The sequence below is a fragment of the Physella acuta genome, unplaced genomic scaffold, assembly GCF_028476545.2.
Source record: "Physella acuta isolate Inbredline_101_S28 unplaced genomic scaffold, ASM2847654v3 ptg000527l, whole genome shotgun sequence".
In the NCBI taxonomy this organism is placed as follows: Eukaryota; Metazoa; Mollusca; class Gastropoda; family Physidae; genus Physella; species Physella acuta.
The window spans coordinates 163,396-186,560 of NW_026732046.1; the positions used below are offsets into that span (position 1 = coordinate 163,396).

The 23,165-nt window shown below is 34.3% G+C and overlaps 1 protein-coding gene across 1 annotated transcript; it reads left to right on the forward strand.

Annotated features, from left to right (window-relative positions):
* The first annotated feature begins 7,897 nt into the window (after positions 1-7,897).
* Positions 7,898-16,670, forward strand: LOC131945136 (uncharacterized). Its single transcript, XM_059306143.1, has 4 exons — positions 7,898-7,953; positions 8,113-8,612; positions 16,149-16,224; positions 16,384-16,670. Exons 1-4 carry the CDS (start codon positions 7,917-7,919, stop codon positions 16,668-16,670), a joined length of 900 nt encoding a protein of 299 aa, XP_059162126.1. The 5' UTR covers positions 7,898-7,916.
* Positions 16,671-23,165: the final 6,495 nt, after the last annotated feature.

Consider the following 23,165-nt stretch of genomic DNA (forward strand, 5'->3'; position numbering starts at 1 on the left):
ATAAAACACCCACAACCTTTGTCTATTGCCTTCATTTTTTAAACATTTGAGATATTTCACCTCAGTGACCGTCCCACACATTATTGTATTTAGCGTTTTGACTCTGTTCTAAGGGAAATAACAATGAAAAAAACGATCAGTCTAAGATTTAACTTAGTTGTGTCACTTTGTTAAAGCTATTATATTGAAGAATAGATTTTCTGTTTATGTTTTTGCTTCACCGGGGATGGGGTATTATCTCAACATGATGGTCTTAAACTTCCATCACAACACGAACGTATCATATAACAGAAAAATTGTCTTGTTTTCTTCCAGATTTTCTGTCACACTATTGAAATATGATGACCACATTATTGCTTACTATTCGCTTCGTCAGCACAATGAAATCATTGTACTAGACTATCTAGACGGTCTAAGTCAGTTATGTACTACACGGTGTAAGTTTATCATATAGATTAGCGCCTGAGATAGCAGTGTATTAAGCTTAGTCCAGCATTTGTTTTATAGTTCCTCTGGTCTAACAAATGTGTTTCTCCATGATAAAAATATGGTTACATTGAACATACGTAGCTACAAACAGAATATTTTTTGTATTTTATCTTTCGTATCATCCAATTGATAAATTGATCCATAACAAAAGACATAGCACAGGTTTTATAGCTAAATATATATGTCTATAGTTACGTTCAATAGGCAACTATTTGAATGTCTATATTGTCTGAATACATTTTAAACTATTTATTTACTACTAAATCTATGTATGTTGAAATCAACTTCTATTAAACCTCACTGAGTTTTCTTTGCTTTAGAATAACATATTTATCTGAACACTTTCGTTGCCTGCACAACCATATGGACAAAACGTTTAACAAGATTCATGAAACTGACACATAATATATGAGTAAACTAGAGCTGGTAGGTGAACGTAAAGATTGAGTGTTTAAATTAAATTGTGTGTACAAACACAAGCACCACAGATAACAACAAGACAGAGCTGGCTAAAGGCCGGAATGTCTAGCTACATCACGGACCTACAACACTTGGTAGTCTGGTGGTGATTTTAAACAAAACAATGTGTTGGTAAGTCTACATTTTATTATTTCCCTCTCTTTCATGCCTAGCGGTAAACTTTATTTTTCTCAAGCTTAGTCACGTGATTTAAATGAACATGGGGTAATGTTTTCAAACATCGTAAAAAGTATTGGACACCGAAGTACAGGACAGACTGTTCATTTTTATAGTGGAATAGTCAATTCTACTTTCGTTTTCAACGAAGTTTTATACCAGCGCTCGATAATGCCAAAATAATTTTAAAAAATCTGTTTAGTACCGACTAACTTTACTGACTTTTTTAATTTATAATTTTAATGAATGCATTCATGGGGGTTTTATGTCCTATTATTAGTATTACTTTCGATTTATCTTTTTTGTTATTGTTGTAGGCCTAGATCTATATTCTTTGTAGGCCTGGGCATTCAGCATTGATAGAGAAAAATGCACAATGAAAATTTCATTCTAAATTTGGGGCCCAGTAAAGGGCTCCTTTTAGAAATTCCCGGACCTCTTGGAAACTGCTAGTCTATCCCTAAAGTTCACGCTTAGAATGGTCTTGCGTTTTATTCTGATTGCAAGAGATTGATCGTATCAAGGCCTAGTTTTTTTTTCTATTTAAATTATTTTGTTTAATTTTCTAACTTGTATCCCAGTTTCAACCACTTTTTTTTTAATTGGTCAAGTCGTTGACTAACTTGTATTCTGTATTTAAATGTGATCATTTTATGGTAAAAAACAACACAACAAATACAGAAACATTCCCTGCACGATGACGTCGCAATTCACTTAGCTGTGTCAGCAAATCATATTCGATACCACAGTCAGATTCGATACAGTGCAGGGCCAATGCTATATTCAGTGGCGTAGGCAGGGGGGGGGGGGTTAGGGGGGTCATAACCGCCCCCCCCCATAGACCCCTCGGTATATATATAAAGTATGAGGGGGGTGCAAATCGAAAGATTGAGGGGGGTGCAAATCGAAAGTTTGAGGGGGGGGGGTGCAAATCGAAATTCTGAGGGGGGACGGGGGAGAGGTGCGAATCTAAAGTTTGTCCCCGGGTAAAAATTGGACCCCCCCCCCTTGAGACGATCCTGGCTACGCCACTGGCTATATTGGTGTGTTAATCATAGTTTTACGCCATACACACTCGCACACACACACAATCCGTCCAACTAAGCAAATGTAAAAATACAAGTAAAACTTACTTGAATAAAAATACGTATATTAAAACACAAATCTAGTAAATCTACGAAAGTAATTATTTAACTAATTAGTTTCATCATAAGGTATATGTAACTGTAGGCTATATTTATTACACTTATCATATGTATGTTGCCTTATATAAAATGCTTAGATCGATATTATTTCTGTACAACATAAAGACTCCCTGTTTACATAAAACACTAAGCATCAACTGGACTGTAGAGGATTGTCTCCTATACAAGCAGAAGATTTCAGCTTAAGCTATGGTTAAACTCTCTGCTCAAGTCATTTGATTTTGTTTATAAAATAATATCCATACACAATTCATCTTAAACTTTGGTAAGGGCCAGCAAATGTCATGGGAGAAATCAGTGAAACTAATTTTGCGCATGACAGAGAGTAAGGAAGATTTCTAGTGAGGAGTACTTTTGTTCAAGTCAACTCCAAAACCCCATCCGTTGTCAACTCATAGCGCCACTGGGAAACATTATTAAAAGAAAATTAAAACTTAATTTACAATCAAATAAATAAAATTTGGGAGGCCTCAACCGGGTATAAAACTATATTATATCAGAACAACCTCCCCTGTTGTGTAGTCTGACTGAAGTTGTCTCAGTTATCGGTTGTTTTACAAAGCCTGCAGTTACACAAGTTAGATAAACATTAGAGCTATATTTAGATTCCACGTTTTCGGGACTTCCCCTAACACCCACGTAGTAGGCACGCAGACAGGAGAGCTAAACATGTGAGTTATAAATAGAAATGACAATTTCTATCACGGAAGTTTCTTGCAGCCCTTCGTCACTTTATACAACATTACTCGGGCTACTGTTAAACAATCCTGAAACTCGACTCTAAAACATCGTCAAAAGTTACATTTTGTTTGTTATGAACAAAAATCTGCGAACAGTAGTAAATTAGCGTGTTAAATAGTTTACGTTGACCTGTTTCGTTTGATAAAACAGTGTATGTCTAAATTTTTTTCATATTTAAATATTACACATATGGTAATTGCACTTCAATTATGTAATACATTTTTTTAGATGCAGGTCCAGCATTTGATTGGTCTATTCATAACACGTGACAACATGGTTTTGGGAGACCCTTAAAGTAATGTATTCAACAGCCACAATTACAACTCAAGGTTCAACCGTTTAACATAGTATCTAAATATAACAGAACTGTCACAGGTTTAAAAGAAACAGAATGTTGTACCATGGTCTATGATTTTTCTAGAAAGCCTAATACAATAACGTAAAGAAAGTGCAATCACAATATTGTCATTCTATTTAAATCTTCTCGGTGTTGAAAGATTAACTTCATAATCTGGTTGGCATTATTTATAGCAATCATATGTTTATATGTTCAATACTTGATCAGATCAATAATTAGGTCAGATATTTTAATCTTGTTCCTGACGTGTTAGTCCCGATCTAATTTTAGTTCATTGATCGTGACATGGATATTGGAAATGTTTCTTGAACCATAAAACTATTCGAGATACCAAAATAAAATTACTAAGCTATTACTGTTAATTGTTAGTAACATATACATGTAAGAGGTTGGGGTGGGGATGAGGAGGGGGTCAGATAAACTCAAGACAAGTTAAATATAGCTGATCTATCTGTTCATAGGCACTCCCTAAACGACATAAGATCAACAGTTTCTCATCAAGGTTTGTTTACAGCGTTTTATTGATAGCCGAAAAATATCGCAGCTGTCTTGAAGTTTGTTGTTTTTTTGGCTGCGTTAATAACTGCTTGCACAACCTGATGACCGATAAATTGAAACCTACTGTAGTTTACAGGCCTTATCTTTTATATCGGAAAATGATAGTATTTTATATTTGCAATAAAATATTCTGAAACATCTTCATTAAAAACTAAAATCCCTATTTACAGAGATAAACACATCAAGACACAAACAAGTCAAAAAACACACACATTTCTAGATATTTTTAGGATTTCTCGCGTGACACACCGTTTTTAGTGTGCTATAATGTCAGAAAGTTGGACCAGCAGTAACACGACGCTACAACCATATTTTAATGATTGTCTTTGTATATGTAATTTAGAGCGTAACGTTCTTTTGAAAAATTAACAAACCCTAAACAATCTGGCACACGTCAATGTTGATATAGTCATTGCAATACACCGTACTCTAATTAGCTTCAGTAATTAATTAATAAGTGACATCTCAAACTTTCTCACACACCAGATCACAAGAAAATATTGACGATTATTCATTAACCAGATTTTGAGATTAAGTATTGAAGTGTGTTATTTCATAGATCAACGGTTACTTGGAGCAACGTGTCGCCTTATCTCGGCCTTTATGCAGATGTTAAATCCTAAACTGGACGCCTTCAAAATGTCGTTTAATCTATTTACCATATTATCATGTCTACCTAAAGATTAAGTATCGCGATAGTTAATTATGTATTTAGCATTTAATTTGAATATAGATCTGCTTCGCTTTTTAAAAGAAACTAGACTACCCGTTATTCTTGAGTAACCGTGTGTTTCGGGGGTCTTCCATAAATAACGTCAAGTTTGTTTAACGTTATTTTTTCCCTAAAACCGGCTCTACGATTGTAAACATTTAGCGTGAACCACAGCTCACCAGACCATGTTGGGGTGGGGTGGTAGGGAGCGCGCTTACAGCTTGGTGTTTTCTAGCGTCTCCAAGAAGAGAATTATATATAAAGATAGATTGATTTTACAATCAGACAAATGGCATCAGTGATAGAGACCCATATATCTCCATAAACAAGTGCTTATACATTTGAAAACTAGAGTGATCTAATAAGCACTAAACTGGGAAGGGTTGCTGTAAATGTAACTTGGCCCTTAGCTCTAGCGTTCACGTTTATCGTATCGATTAGTTTAGACTTTGTACAACGTGTCTATAGAGCTATATTTAGGTACAATGTTATCGGGACGCCCCGTACACCATAGGTTTGTCATGTAGACATGGAAGTTATACTTGCCTGGACCTTTATTAACCAGAAGACTTTGGTCAATTCAACTGAAAAATAGTAATTTCAAGGTCAGCAGTTTCTTTTCAATCAATTGCAAAAAGCAAAATAATAAATACAATGTAACTGGTTGACTGAGTTCACTATCACACATACACAGACGCCACATGACATCAATAAACATTATTTACAGTTCGTAATGTCGCACAACTCACATCATCACTGTGGGTGGCCAACCCGATACCAGCATGAGATGTTATATGACTTGTTATATGAGATGTTAGATGTGATGTTATTTAAGACGTTATATCAGATGGTTCAATGTAATGATTCTATGTCATGTTTCTATGTGTTTCTATGTGCTGTTTCTATGTGATTGTAACAGACTGTACACTTTTTGTATTTTGTATCTAAATTGTATCCATCATGAACTTTGTATGGAAGTAGATTACCTGACCATAGGAAGGACTGTGTGAGCGACTCTTCATGATTTTCCGTGGTTTTTGTCGATCTCGCTCTCTGACACTGAGAGGGTTTATAATTCGAAAACTTGACATATTTTTATACTCAATCGTAATGCGGATTATTCTCTCATCGTCGCCTGTTAAATTAAATTTGAAAATGTTCCTGGCCAACATAGCGAGATTTTGACAGAAGATATTTTAAAATGAAAAATAAATCTGGCAATATAAAAATAGTGTTGACGGAGGTCTAAGTCTAGGTCGTAACTTACCCTACCAGATTGATTTATCGATTTCAAATCTTTAATAGTGGCTTGTAGAGCGTTAAGTAGGCCCTTCTCTAAATTAAGCAAGTCAAAAAAATTCCCGTTAAACTTTACATAAAGTTTTGGCAAAGATCTGGCTAACACAGCAACATATGCCAACCATAAATGATCATAAGTGTGTGTGTTATATTTACTTTCACTAGTTGACTAACTTCTGCTGTTTAAAATTTTCTCAAACACTACACCTGCTATAAAGTTATAAAGTTAGTAATTGTATTATATTCATTAACTTTACTTGAATCAATCTTTGCAGGTGAGTTTAACTATTTGTTAGGTCAAAGTTACTTGAAGTAATGTTTTTGCTAATCATAATATTACGCCTACATTTTTTGTTTAGTTTAAATGGACGTCTGTTTATTTATGTATATATATATATTTTTTTTTTGCTTCTCTGTGGAATTGTCGGATTCTGACAAGTCTTTATTCAATTTTAATTCATATCCAAAGCAGGGATATTTGTTTTCAGTTGACAATGTAACAATATTTAATGTAATTAGAAACTAGATTAGTAATTACAATTTTATAAAGGTTACCAATAAAAAAGAGATAACAAGATTAAGTACTGCATACACGTTAGATCAACATATCAACGAAGGTAAACTGATGGTCTCAGTTGGTTGGTTTCTTGCCTTAGAATTATTTCCACTAAATAATAATCACGCGAACATCATTGTATTCACTATTGTCCTGTAAATCATCTGTCAACACTAGTGATAATCTCTTCACTTTAACTCTAAGCATAAATATTCGATTAATGTTTTCACAAAAGACCTACATTGCTTTACTGTGTATTTATGTACATTTTTACTTTCTCGTATATACGAAGTATAGAGAAAGTCTTGTAATGTTGCATAAAAATAACATGAAATTTTGACAGTTTTCACCGTTTTACACCTCAGTCCTTCATCACATCCGGAGAATAGAGAACTTATTTTAATCAGGCAAAAATTATAAATACAAATATTTAAACATTTTGGTGTTTTATGTGTTATCGAGTCGGAAAAACTGGACTTTGCAATTTTGTCCGTATGTGTGTCTGTCTGTGTGTATGTGTGTAAACAAGATAACTTGAGTACCGTTACAGCTAGGTTGATGAAATTTCATATATATGTATTATATCAAAATCGTAGATCCGTATTAATTTTTGAGCGATTTCCGATAACCGGAAGTGGTACTTTTTTACTTTAATTTTTTAAAAGCCCATAATTTGAGTAGGCCGACTATTTCATATAGATAAATGAAATTTCACTTGTGAGTAAAAGATCTAGCTCCCTACCTTCTGCCAAATGTTGAGTAATTTCCGTTGACTGGAAGTAGTAATTTACGCTATTTTCGATTTCTCAAAAAAAAACGAATGTAAATTTATAAAGTACTAATAATATTCCGCACTATTATTCACATTTTATTTGGCGTTCACATGTGTGCAATTCTTTTTTCTACTAGATGTTATTCTATTTTTAAAAGTTTCAGTATTTAAAATGGATTATAATTCATGTCTATATCCCGAGTTCCCATCCCTTGTTTTTTTATATAAGAATATTCGAGGAAGTTTAGGGGAGATCGCTCCCGGTTTATTAAACGATACTTACAGAAAGCATAATGCTATATTAAACTAAGTTTAGAGATACAGTTAAAAAAAGAAATAAAGTTATCACTTTAAATAAAATCACGTTTTGTGACTTCAAGGTAAAATCAGTTTTTATTACATAAATTGTGCATGGTAAAATTATCTAAAGACATTTTAAGCATAACTGCGCCAGCAGTTTTATATTTACTTCTAAATATTAAGTATAGTTTTTAAGTCTGTAACTGTTCATAAAGTCTAAAATCTTAAAATGCCAATTATATGAATGTAATTATATAGGAGGAACATACTACCAAAATCTGCCAACAAAGATGGAGGAAATTGAAACTAAAGAAGGTTTCATTCCAGGTTAGTTTCTGTTTATATGAAAGGTGTAGATAAAATGTAATAATCGAAAATGCCAGCTTTTGTTAAGAAAATTTTTAAAAATAATGTGTTATACTTTGAATTGTTTTATTATAGATTAAATGTTAATGTTGTGAACTTTCTCCCCTTGTATATCTCCAGGACATCATGAATGTGAGATCTGCTATGGAGGTGAAGCTGACTTACACAAGCACTATACCAGCTGTAAGAAGAATCCAGGTCATGTCAACTTTATACCTGTTAATGATTTTAACTTGGATCATCTCCCCTCACTTTACCGTGACGTCATCATGTTGGAGCAAATCAAAGCTTTGTCTGCCCTAACGGTCCTGATAAAGGTCAAGTACACCAGTCTAGCGAGACCAAAGTCAGTTCCATGCTTCAGTGGTCGGTATCCATTTTATAACACCAGAGGAAGTGACGTGTTGAGGACAGGGACGGGGAGGGTGAGTCGTGTGGACAGGTACACAGAGAGTGACAACAAGGGCACTTGTCCATGTGGCAAGTGTCAACACTCGGACACACCCAGCAAAGTGTGGGGGGAGGTTTGGGTGAGGACAGCCACACACGTGGTGTTTGATGACAGTGAGGCGAGACAGACCAAGTGTGTTGTGGGTTTGGATGACAATAAAAGTCCTGGGGTCAGTCTTGATGGCTGGGAGGTGAGGAGGCTAAATATTGAGGGAGACTGGTGTAGGTTTACATGTGTGTCATGTGACTTAGAGTTGGTTGATGAACTAGACAATTTGTTGCGGCAATTCGAGTGTCTACGTGTGAAAGTACAGAACAAACACTCGACATTTAATGTGGACAAGTTGACCGTTATAGTGTCACATCCTCATGGCTGTCCTAAACAAGTCTCTGTAGGACAATGGACACACCAAAATAAGGGGAAAGGTTGGTACACGTTCACATACACAACATGTACATGTCCTGGCTCCAGTGGAGCGTGGGTCTACATGCTTGGATATGACAGGTGGTCACATCCCCACAGTGGATCAAACTCTGAAGGAAATTATAGTGGGGAGGATTGGTGGTATTGATCCATCTGTAACTGTTGGTTCTCTCCCCTTGTCTAATGTAACTGTTGGTTCTCTCCCCTTGTCTAATGTAAACAAACAAAATGGCAGCTCCCTTCATTAACCTTGTGTGTGTGTCAAGACTTGAATGTCTTCATCAGCAACAGGTGAAGACAAGAAATAAATTGTTTGGTTTCTTTCATGTCATTTGTTTAGAGTTGTTAGACACATAAACAAAATTATAAACAAATGTTTATTGTTGAGAAATAAAATATTTATAGGCTACAATTGTATCTTTGTTTTGTTTAAACCTCAACATTTGATTTGTCATCGCCATCAGTGTCTTTATTTATGCTATAATTCATGTTCGTATTTGTTTACAAACTGTTTGTATGGATGTCAATAAAGTTTTAGAAGATTTCAAAGTTTCTTTCATTTATTTTGTTATCGTTGATAATCTGTTTTGTGTTAATGATAAACAAAACACGATGGTAGTGAAGAGAAATGTCGGCAGTCAAGTTTGTAGCTGAGAATTAATGTCGGCAGTCAAGTTTGTAGCTGAGACTTAATGTTGGGTATCAAGTTTGTAGCTGAGACTTAATGTCGGCAGTCAAGTTTGTAGCTGAGACTTTATGTCGGCAGTCAAGTTTGTAGCTGAGACTTAATGTCGGCAGTCAAGTTTGTAGCTGAGACTTAATGTCGGCAGTCAAGTATGTAGTTGAGACTTAATGTCGGCAGTCAAGTTTGTAGCTGAGACTTAATGTCGGTAGTCCAGTTTGTAGCTAAGACTTAATGTCGGCAGTCAAGTTAGTAGCTGAGACTTAATGTCGGCAGTCAAGTTTGTAGCTGAGACTATATGTCGGCAGTCAAGTTTGTAGCTGAGACTTAATGTCGGCAGTCAAGTTTGTACAAGTTTGGCAATTTTTTACCTCAGACATAGCTAACGAATTCTTTATACAAAAATGCTGGTGTAAAACGTTTCAACTCATTATAAATAAATTCTACTAACGACACAAGAATAAAACACCCACAACGTTTGTCCATTGCCTTCATTTACTAAGTATTTTAGATATTTCAAGTCTGTGACAGTCCCACAAATCGCACAGGGAGGGAGGGGGGGGGGCATTGGAATTTTCAAAGCGATGCCTGGGAGAAATTGTGGTCACAAGATTGAACAACATTTTTTATATAGCTAGCTTTATTGTATTAGGCGACATCTTTGTGATCTAAGGGAAATAACAATGAAATACGCGATCAATCTTAAGGACTAATTTGTTTGTGTCTCTTTGTTTTGTCTAGTGTTCACTAAGGCCACTACACTGTGGAATACATTATCCGTTTATGTTTATGCTACACCACATCTCCACATGATGGTCTTAAACTTCCATCACAACATAAAATTATTTTTTCTTCCAGATTTTATGTCACACTATTAAAATATGCTGGTTACATTATTGCATATTATTCGCTTTTTTAGAAACAGTCAATTATTTATCAAATTGTCCAAGTAAGTTATGTACTACACGGTCTAATTCATTTACTACACGGTCTAAGTCATGTACTACACTAAGTCATGTACTAGACGGTCTAATTTAGCCATTATTAGTTCTAAGTTAGCCATGTACTAAACAATCAAAGTAAAGCATCTACCAAAATGCCTGAGACAGCAGTGTATTAAACGATATCAAGCCATTTGTTTGATTGTTCCTCTGGTCTAACAATAGTGTATCTTCATGCTGAAAATGGAATTACATCTCACACTTGTCATTACAAACAGAACGTTTTTGTATTTTATCTTTTGTGCCATCCAATCGGTAAATTTATCCATAACAAAATACAGATGTTTTATAGCTAAATATATCTATCTATCTATCTATCTATCTATCTATCTATCTATCTATCTATCTATCTATCTATCTATCTATCTATCTATCTATCTATCTATCTATCTATCTATCTATCTATCTATCTATCTATCTATCTATCTATCTATCTATCTATCTATCTATCTATCTATCTATCTATCTATCTATCTATCTATCTATCTATCTATATATATATATATATATATATATATATATATATATATATATATATATAATTCTTCTTGGAGACGTTAGAAAACAAGCTGTAAGCGTGCCTTGCAGTCCCCTCTCTTACTTTCTAGGCATATCGCAACCACCCCCACCCCAACATGGTCTGGTGAGCTGTGGTTCACGCTAAATGTTTACAATCGTAGAGACGGGTTTAGTGACGGCTATTAGGGGCAGATAATTTAGTTTGGAACTATTTTAACCTTAGGAGAGGTAACTAAGAGGAGGCTGCTTTCGACTTACTGAAAAGTTGAAAAAAATACAACTAAATATCGGCGTATGATACGCCGCGCGCCTTGCAAATAATTAAATGTCTATTTTGTCTGACTACATTTTAAATGTATTTAGTACTAAATCTATGTATGTTGAAATTTCTTTCCATCAAACAATTTTTTTATTATAATTTTCCAAGAAATGTTGTGTCAATCATATGAAAAACATCACTTATTTTTTTTGCTTTAGAATAAAATATTTATCTGAATACTTTGGTTGCCTGTACAACCATTTAGGGGAAATAATTGAAAATGTGAGTAAATTAGAGCAGATAGTCGAACGTAAACACGGAATGTTTACATTAAATTTTTGTTTACAAACACAAGCACCACAAATGACAACAAGACAGAGCTGGCTGAAGGCTGGGATGTCTGGCTACATCACGGACCTACAACACTTGGTAGTCTGGTGGTGAGAGGTAGGGCAGACAAATCTTCAAGATTTTCTAGTTCAAAACTTTCCTATAGTCTACACCACATCACACAAAGAGCTCAAATTTGTTTAGAAGATATTTTTTTTAATAATTTATTTATTTATTTCGTGCTTGAATTTTTGGGTTTTAGAGAAAAAGTTGGCCTATCTGTAGTCCATGTATGTGGTTTAGGTTAGGGTCTTTATGTAATCTTCGGAGTAGTCGTGCGGGTAAGCACATGGCTGCTAACTCGAAAGTCCCGAGTTCGAAGCCTCGGGCAGGTGAGGCTCGTCATCTGGGAACAGCAAGCCATGTAATAGGGAAAACTCCGAGATCTAACAGTAGTTGTACACTCCTTCAATGATGGATTTATAATATTTCTAATGTGTAAATAAAATTATCTAGTTATACAAACTGGAGTCCAACTTCTTGTATTCAGGAACCCACAATCACAGGGCTGACAATTTGGTCTTCACATAGTGACAGCCACTAATCCCAGACCATGGGACAGCGTGGACTAGCGGCAGGTCGCTGGACTACTAACTCAAAAGTGACGAGATCAAATCTGGGTTCAAGTCATGAACCGATTTCCTCATGTAGAGGCGCCACTTAACATTTACCGACTCCCCAATCTTCTTATCCAGGGATATCGCCAATGATAGGGGCCTACATGTTATCTAAATATTTATATATAATGATAGGGGCCTACATGTTATCTAAATATTTATATATAATGATAGGGGCCTACATGTTATCTAAATATTTATTTATAATGATAGGGGCCTACATGTTATCTAAATATTTATATGTAATGATAGGGGCCTACATGTTATCTAAATATTTATATATAATGATAGGGGCCTACATGTTATCTAAATATTTATATATAATGATAGGGGCCTACATGTTATCTAAATATTTATATATAATGATAGGGGCCTACATGTTATCTAAATATTTATATATAATGATAGGGGACTACATGTTATCTAAATATTTCTTTATAATGATAGGGGCCTACATGTTATCTAAATATTTATATATAATGATAGGGGCCTACATGTTATCTAAATATTTACATATACAGTTACTGTCAGACAAAATACAACAGCGATAAATAGACTTATATCTATCAATGAAACAACCCCTTAAACATTTTAATACTAGCGTGATCTCCTCTGTCTAAAACTGGATAGCTGCAAATGTGCTTTAGCTCTTATTTCTAGTCTTCAAGATTATTGTATCGATTAGTTTAGCGTGTCATTAGAGCTATATTTAGAGACTATGTTTTTGGGACTTCCCCATACACAGATGGGTTGGTCATGTAGAAAAGGAAATTATACTTGCCTGGACCTTTTTTAACCAAAAGACTTTGGTCAATTCAACATAAAAACAATTTCAAGCTCAGAAGTTCACTTTCAATCAATCGCAAATTGCAAAATAATTTTAAAAAAAAAGACTACCCGTTATCTAGTTAGATAACCGGGTTTCGGGGGGGGGGGGTCATCTATAAATGACATCACGTCTGTCAGCACTTATCATCACAAAATAACCAGACCCCACATTCAAAAAGACGTTTTTTTATATTTTAAAAACTCTACTAAACTCTACTTCATCTGCCCAGTGTCCCGCCAAGTGTTAGACATGTTATCTTTTTAAAACACCGATTTCGGCTGAGCATGGGAACTGACCACACTATCCCTTCATATACTGACGTCACAGGTGACCTTTTAAAAGTTCTATTAATTTTAATGACACCGACTTCAAAATTTAGTCTTCATTCTCCATTGCAAATTTTAAAATGCTTTTCTGGCATATCTATCCCTGGCCACCTATAGCATGGTTTTATAACGTAAAACCCGCCATTTTGCTCATGGTAAACATAGCCTAAAAATGGTCGGAAGTCATACACCCGGTCCGGACGCCATTGTTGTTAGCAACCGACCACGCCTCCAAGTTAGCGAGTAATCCTACTATATCTAGATCTAGAACCTAGATCGATAAATCCCAAGTTTTCTCGAATTAGATGTTCATTGAAGCTAAACAAAGATTTATATAAAATAATTAAGGCCTGAAATAGATTCTAGACGTAGAATTTACATTAAGTCTAGATCTAGAATTTACGTAAAGTCTAGTGACCTAGATCTAGATCTAGATCTAGATCCATAACTTTTTCTTCCTTCGACAGCTGATCTGTAGATCTAGAGACATGTATTGTATAATAAAATAACAAGAAGTGTTAAAACTTTGATCATAGTGTTGAAACCTAATAAATACAGCAAAGTGATGTATTGTTAAAGTCATAGCCGACAGAAAATTAGCTTTAGAACGCGTTAAACTTATGAATGGGCCACAAAGTCAATGATGGAAGCCGCCATGTTTTTGTACTAAAAAGTAAACAAAACTTGTGACGTCACTATTCAGTCAAAGAAAGCCATTGTTCTAAAACTTTAAAATTAATGTGGTTAATCTACCTATGAATAAATCAATAAATTAATTAACGTCTTTAAATAAATTTGTAATTAACAGTCTGTCTGAAAACAAAAATTGTTCTCTATTTTACAGTTCTGCATATAGCGTAGATCCATTTACAATAGTCAATCAGACAAACAAACAAAAAATATATATCAAACATGTAAACAAACTTGAGTTTTAGTAATATATAGATGTAACTCGTTGTCTCAGTACACTATCACATATACACAGGCGTCACGTAATCTCAATAAACACTATTTACATTACATTATGTCGCACAACTCACATTATCACTGTGTATGACCAACCCGATACCAGCATCAGATGTTATATGAGATGTTATACGAGATGTTTTTATGTGAAATTTGCATGTGAATGTTTATATGTGATGTTTCTATGTTATTGTAACAGACTGTACTTTTTGTATTTCGTATCTAAATTGTATCCACCATGAACTTTGTATGGAAGTAGATTACCTGACCATAGGAAGGACTGTGTGAGCAATTGTTCATGTTTTTCCGTGCTTTTTGTCGAACTCGCTCACTGACGTTGAAATGGTTTATAATTCTAAAACTTGACATGTTTTTATACTCAATCGTAATGCGGATTATTTTCGCATCTTAGCCTGTTAAATTAAATTTGAAAATGTTCCTGGTCAACATAGCAAGATTTTGGCAGAACATATTTTAAAATGAAAGTAATAAATCTGACCATAAAAAAATAGAGTTGACGGAGGTCTAAGGCTAGGCCGTAACTTACCCTACCAGATTGATTTATCGATTTCAAATCTTTAATAGTGGCTTGTAGAGCGTTAAGTAGGCCCTTCTCTAAATTAAGCAAGTTAAAAAAATTCCCGTTAAACTTTACATAAAGTTTTGGCAAAGATCTGGCTAACACAGCAACATATGCCAACCATAAATGATCATAAGTGTGTGTGTTATATTTACTTTCACTAGTTGATTAACTTCTGCTGTTTAAAATTTTCTCATACACTACTCCAGCTATGATGTTTTAAAGTTAGTAATTGTATTATGTTCATTTATTTTACTTGAATCAATCTTACCAGGTGAGTTAAGCTATTTGTTAGGTCAAAGTTACTTGAAGTAATGTGTTTGCTAATCATAATATTATGCCTACATTTTTTTGTTTAATTTAAATGGACGCCTGTTAATTGTTTTGCTTCTCTGTGGATTTGTCGGTTTCTGGCAAGTCTTAATTCAATTTTAATTCATATCCAAAGCAAGGATTTTTTATCTCAGTTGACAATGTAAACATATTTAATCATCGATGTAATTATAAGCTAGATTAGTAATAAGAATTTAATAAAAGATTACCAATAAAAAGAGATAACAAGATTAAGAACATTCTACACACTAGACCAACTTATCAACGAAGGTGAACTAATGGTCAAGGTTGCTTTCTTGCCTTAGAATTGTATCCACTAATTAATAATCACGCAAACATAATTGCATTCACTATTGTCCTGTAAATCATGTGTCTACACTAGTTATAATCTCTTCACTTTAACTCTAAGCATAAATATTCGATTAATGTTTTCACAAAAGACCTACATTGCTCTAATTTGTACTTACGTACTTTTTCAAACAGCACTTACAGAAAGAATGATGCTTTATTAAACTTAATTTAGAGTTCAAAAAAGAAATAAAGTTGTCACTTCAAAATAAAATCACTTTTTTGTGACTTCAAGGTAAAATCAGTTTTTTGTTACATAAAGCATTGTAAATTAGCTAAAGACATTTTAGGCATAACAGCACCAGCAGTTTTATATTTACTGCTAAACATTAAGTATAGTTTTTATGTCTGTAACTGTTCATGAAGGTTTAAATTATTTCAAATATCAAAAGTTGCTCTAAAACCTTAAACTGCCAATTATATGCATTTAAGTACATAGGAGAAACATATTACCAAGATCTGCCAACAAAGATGGAGGAAATTGAAACTAAAGAAGGTTTCATTCCAGGTTAGTTTCTGTTTATATGAAACGTGTACATAAAATGTAATAATGGAAAATGTCAGCTGCGGTTAAGAAAATAAAAAAAATTAATATGTTATACTTTGAATCGTTTTATTCTAGATTAAATGTTAATGCTGTGAACTTTCTTCCCTTGTACCTCTCCAGGACATCATGAAGCCGAGATCTGCTATGGAGGTGAAGCTGACTTACACAAGCACTATACCCGCTGTAAGAAGAATCCAGGTCATGTCAACTTTATACCTGTTAAAGATTTTAACTTGGATCATCTCCCCTCACGTTACCGTGACGTCATCATGTTGGAGGTAATCAAAGCGTTGTCTGCCCTAACGGTCATGATAAAGGTCAAGTACACCAGTCTAGAGAGACCAAAGTCTGCTCCATGCTTCAGTGGTCGTATCCATTTTATAACACCAGAGGAAGTGACGTGTTGAGGACAGGGACGGGGAGGGTGTGTCATGTGGTCAAGTACACAGAGAGTGACAACAAGGGCACTTGTCCATGTGGCAATTGTCAACACTCGGACACACCCAGCAAAGTGTGGGGGGAGGTTCGTGTGTGGACAGCCAGACATGTGGTGTTTGATGAGAGTGAGGCGAGACAGACCAGGTGTGTTGTAGGTTTTGATGACAATAAAAGTCCTGGGGTCAGTCTTGATGGCTGGGAGGTTCCGAGGAAGATGGAAAACATTGAAGGGGACAGGTGTGTTTTTATATGTGCGTCATGTGACTTAGAGTTTAATGATGAACTGGACAAGAAATGCCTAAATTTTGGTGAACTTTGTGTTAAAGTATGGGACAAATTCTGGACACATGATGATATGGACAAGATGACCGTTATAGTGTCACATCCTCATGGCTGTCCTAAACATGTCTCTGTAGGACAATGGACACACAGACATGAGAGGTGCGGATTTTACACCAAGTACATTTACACAACATGTACATATACAGGAACCAGCGGTGTGCTTGTTTACAGGCCGCGATATCTCGGTTGGTGGCGTCAACGTCCCCACAGTGGATCAAACTCTGAAGGAAATTATAGTGGAGAGTGGTTGTGATCCATCTGCAACTGTTGGTTGTCTTCTCTTGTCCAGTGTTAACAAAGAAAACAACAGTTCCATTTAATAAAATATTTCGCGTCAAGACTTCAACAGCAACTTGGTATTTTGGTGAGGCAAGAAATAAATTAATTTGTTTGGTATCTTTTGTTTAGAGTTACTAGGAATATATAAGAAAATGTAAACCAATGTTTTAAATTATTTTACTGAGTAAAATGGAATGTAACCTTTTTTTTTTTATTTTTATCTTCGTTATTCTGGTTATCAAATAAAATAAATTATAAATATATACTTAATATCTGCTGAACTGTTTACAATTTTTCAATATAGTAGGCCTACAGCCATAATTTATTTTTCATGACTTTTTTTAACTGTTTAAATAAATGTCATTCAAGATTTTAGAAGAATTCAAAATATAAATGTAGTGAAGCGAAAAGTCGCCGCAATTGTAAAATGTGTAGCACATATTTAATTTTTTTTTAAATGCACTATTTTTACTTCACGAATTACAGAAACTAATTTCACAGTAACAAGTGAACTCTACTTCACTTGCCCCATAGACCGTCAGGTTTAAAAGGGAACTTTACTAAACTTTAGTTACTAATTTCACAGTAAATGAAAGTAGTTCTAAATGCAAAACATTGCTGAAAAGTACACAACCATTTAAACACTCTATTTAAATGCGAGATGAGTTTTTCAACACCGGCTTTGCGTAATTGTGAACGGAATAAACCGGCAGTGATCTCCCCTAAAGTTTCTCGAATATTCTTATATAAAATAACAGGGGATCGGAACTCGGGCTAAAGACATGATTTTTAATCCATTTTAAATACTTAAAGTTTTAAAAATAGAATAAAATCTCGTAGACAAATTAATTGCACACCAAGTGAACACCAAGTGCGCAATATTATTAGTACTTTATAAATTTAGATGCGTTTTTGAGAAATCGGAAATAACGTAAATTAGTACTTCCCGTCAACGGAAATTACTCAAAATTTAACAGAAGGTAGAGAATTAGATCTTTTACTTACATTTGAAATTTCATTTATCTATCTAAAATAGTACTCAAGTTATAGGCTTTTGAAAAATTCAAAGTAGGAAAAGTACCACTTCCGGTTATCGGAAATCGCTGAAAAGTTGATAATACGGATCTACGATTTTGATAAAATACTTATATATGAAATTTCATCAAACTAGCTGTAACGGTACTCAAGTTATCGTGTTTACACACGGACACACACACACACACACACACACAGACAGACACACAGACATAGGGACAAGATTGCAAAATTATGTTTTTCCGTATCAGTGAGGTGTTTTTTTGCACGATTACAAGACTTTCTCTATACTACGTATATACGAGAAAGTAAAAAAGTGTAAGGAAAAAGAGAACATAACAATAACATAAAACATAAGAGAAAATCTACTTGATTTATAGGCCTACATGTTTCAACCTTTAACTTTTAGGCAGTTTTCTTTATATTTTTCCCTCCAAGTAATTCTGAAGCTGTTTTATTGCGAACTTCATTACGAACCATTTGCAACAGCATGACATATTTATCTAATTAACAAACTAATTTAAAGAAAATAAACCGGGAGTGATCTCCCCTAAACTTTCTCGAATATTCTAATATAACACTACGGGGATGGCAACTCGGGATATAGACTTCTAGACATGTTTTTTAATCCATTTTAAAAACTCAATTTTTTTAAAAATAGAATATAATCTCGTAGAAAAAAGAAATGCACACCAAGTGAACGCTAAATAAAGGTGCATAATAGTGCGCAATATTATTAGTACTTTATAAATTTACATGCGTTTTTTGAGAAATAGGAATTAGCGTAAATAAGTACTTCCGTTCAACGGAAATTACTCAAAATTTGACAGAAGGTAGAGAATTAGATCTTTTACTTACATATCAAATTTCATTTATCTATCTGAAATAGTTCTCAAGTTATAGGCTTTTGAAAAATTCAAAGTAGAAAAAGTACCAATTCCGGTTATCGGAAATCGCTCAAAAGTTGATACTGATCTATGATTTTGATAAAATACTTATATATGAAATTTCATCAACCTAGCTGTAACGGTACTCAAGTTATCGTGTTTACACACGGACACACACACACAGACAGACACACAGACATACGGACAAGTTTGCAAAATTATATTTTTCCGTATCAGTGAGATGGAAAACGTCGAGATTAGCAAAAATCTCGATTTTTTTTTTTTTTTTGCACCATTACAAAACTTTCTCTATACTTCGTATATACGAGAAAGTAAAAATATTAGTTCCTGCAACTCGTCTACGGTATTATGACAATAGAATTTAATTGGTGAACTACCTAATGATGATATCATACAGTAAATGCGTTCACCTCGTATCTACAGATACATCTAACATACATATAGTTTCATTGTGGTTATTTGTCACTACCCGTAAATTCTCACACTTTTTTTCTTAAAAACGAGTTAATCGACTTCTCATATTTAAATAACATTAAAAACGACACATAACACCTTTACTACCAATACAAAACACATTACGATTATTCGTTGAGTGGAAATGAAATTCTTTTTATTAAACTAATTTCTGGATTCAAGTAAAATATAATTACAATAATGTAAATAAAGAATATTTATTGTGTATGTGTGTGTGGGGGTGGGTGGGGGGTGAGGGAACCGCCTATTTCCTATCAATACTTAGCTCACATAACAATTTAACACTGCTGTTAATACCATAATAATATTTAGTTCATTAAAAAAATTGTGTAATTGTTACAATGTTTGTCTGGTAGCTAAGAATTAGGGTCCAGATGGTGTTGTTACGCCCTACAAAATTTATTCACCAGTTATAGCAAACTACAGCAACTAATGACCAGTTACACATTTGAAACTCTCACATCTGCCTAAATAGAACATTGGTAAACAAGAGAACACGTTTTACAAGGATAATTTTATCGCATGCATTACATTTCATTCTGTAAATTATTAAAGTGAGTTATTTTACTATATTAGCGTATTTTATTATCTGTGTGTTGTGTTTTGTTCGTGTGTTGCTGTTGTTTTGTGTGATGGGTGTTGTATTAAGTAGAGAATTTTTATGTGAAGTAGTCATCGATGTGTAAGATGACGTGTCGAACTCATTTGGCCGAAGATGTAACATATACTTGACAAAAAAGCTGGATGTAATCGATTTAAAATAAAACATCCGTTAAAATATAATTAAAATATAATTGTGTTCAAGTAGAAATATATTTAACATAATAAACGTGTAGTAAACATCAATGGAGAATCCAATAAAACCAGTAGTTCGACACATCAGCGAATAAGTAAGTCGTGTAGGGTATTACATGGGTTCATGTCACCTCTTTTACAGAGCTTTATACACATCACTTTCATCCAGATGAGAGTTCTTTGATGAAATATTTTGTTGTTAAATATAGAAAATATAGTTTAACATATTATAGTTACGCCCCTTGTATAATCAGTGTGGGCCTAGCTGGTGTGTACCTGTGAGGCAGTCAACTACAGATAGAGCCAGACGTGTTATCTATGCTGTAGTTAATAATAAAATACCAAGGTTAACTCTCATTTGTCCTGAGATCATTAGTCCGTGAGATATTTCGTCTGAGATATTTTGTCTGAGATCAATTGTCATGGAACTCATGTATGCGACATGTAACACAACATAAACAAACAATGCCGTGACCTAGCATGATTATTTCTATTTCTTTACGTACAAACTGAAAACACATACATTTACAAAACTTCCTTTTGTTGTGTGGGGTCAATTTGTATGGTCGATAATGTTGTCTCCTAATGTACTTAGAACTATATCGAGTTAGTATTGAGTCTCAGCAAGTCGACACCCCTGTAGTGTACAGGTCCAGTATTTTATACAAATCAGTAGTGTTATACTTACAATTACAAAGTAATCATTTTTTTATAACATTTTCATTAATAAAGAAGAGGAAAATATCTTTTCAGATTGTTAACGGTAAATGATCATAATAACGTGTTAACTGAAAACTATCAGTAAATTATAATTCAACCGGTAGTAGGGTCTGAGCCACTGTTCGATAGGTACCACAATAAATAATTATTATAAATGATGTAATCAAAAAGTATTTACTGGCACTTGAAAGTAAGTCACTGAATGGGAAAAATATAATTATATGTAGAAGAATGTATAGGTATAACAACTGCCGCGTGAACTGAGTCACGGCAGGGTGAGCACTTAAAATAGCAATAAGATTGCAGTAGCTGGTGCAGTAACAGTAATGAGTAAACTTTATAGTAACAGCCTGAATGGCTGATGACTACGCTACAACTGGCTGTGCGCAGGTTACAGCCTTGAAATAATAATAACCACTTGACTCTGGCAAAAGTAACACCGTTGAATAAAACTAATAATCACGTCCGATGACAAAAACAACTCAATGCCTGTAGTTTTCGACCTGTATTAAAATAAACTACTCAATAAAACCGAGTTAACTTCAAAAGTACAATTTAATTGATTATACTTTTAAAAGCTTATACATATTAGACATACACATAACTAATGAGTTACAGGATGGTAAAAATATGAAAATGACTAGTAATACAAAACCCAGAGCGTGTCAATAGGACCTGATAGATTCCCCACAAGGGACGCAACCCTGTAGGTAGGGACCCACTGTGTCTAGCCGAATGGTAAGAGAACGATTGTGTTAATTACCGGCCCTTTTATGGCATCAGCGACGGAACCGTCCCATTAGGCTTTTAGACTCATGGACTGGTCACTAACTCCACCCCGACTGAACAGTCTAAGTGTGGGGTCAGAGGTCACTTCGCGCAACATGGTGTGTAGCTGACCAGCGGGCAGGGAGTAATAGCGTAAAAAATGGTTGTAAAACGTTTTACCGTCCCAGAGATTCACCACCAACCCCCTCCCCAAAACCCCCCGCCTTAGACATTTACCTGGTGTGTCCATATGAGATTCCGTTCCGTGACGAAGTTAATTTTGGCAGAAGCTTTCGTTCCGCTACTGGCTTTTGAACTTTGGCTTTAACAATTTATTGATTTCATTTTCTTTGATAGTGTCACTCAGAGCGTAACATATATTTTTTTTAAATGAAGAAAAGAAAAATTCCCGAAAAAAGCTGACGTAAAGAGGTTACTTAATTTAGCATAAATGTGTTTATCTGGTTGTCATAGTGACACACATTGTATACGATGCGCTGAGCATGGTTCTGACCATACTATCCCTTCATATGCTAAAAAGACAAAAACAGTTGAACTCTATTTCACCTGCCCCGTGTCCCACCAAGTCCCGATAGGCAGCTATATCATCAACATATTAAAAAAAAATTGAAAAAAAAAAGATTAACTTGGTGTATCTTGAACCCGTACCACTCGCAAGGTATCAATTACACTATCATCTCAGTATTTAGGCACCTTATGATCCATGAAGTATAAAAGATGTAATTTAGAAACTAGGATAGGCCTTTTCTTTCAAATTTAATTTTATTAGAAATTAGCCAATTCCATAGCTAAACAAACAAAGATTTTTATAATATAATTAAGGCCTGAAATAGTTTAATATAGAAATACATTATTGGAATAGATTCTACAAGAGATAGAGTCTAAATCTAAATTTAGATCTTAGCGTCTGCTTCTTGTTTTTTCGTTGATCTAGTCTAGATCTAGAATCTCTAGATGTAGAATCCAAATAGATAAAGTAAATTTTATAAGTTTTGGCCGAGAAAATTGTATTGTATACATTTCATAGCGTACGTACATCTAAATCAAATTTGAATGAAATAGTTCATTTCTTTATTTTCTAAAATCGGATGATGATGCCCTTAGTTTTGTGTTCTTTCGTTA

Bases quoted from the DNA above. Each gene is read 5' to 3' on its own strand.
- LOC131945136 (XM_059306143.1), top strand. From the start codon at position 7,917: ATGGAGGAAATTGAAACTAAAGAAGGTTTCATTCCAG. The intron at 7,954-8,112 runs GTTAGTTTCTGT...GTATATCTCCAG, and splicing joins TAAAGAAGGTTTCATTCCAG to GACATCATGAATGTGAGATC. The intron at 16,225-16,383 runs GTTAGTTTCTGT...GTACCTCTCCAG, and splicing joins TAAAGAAGGTTTCATTCCAG to GACATCATGAAGCCGAGATC.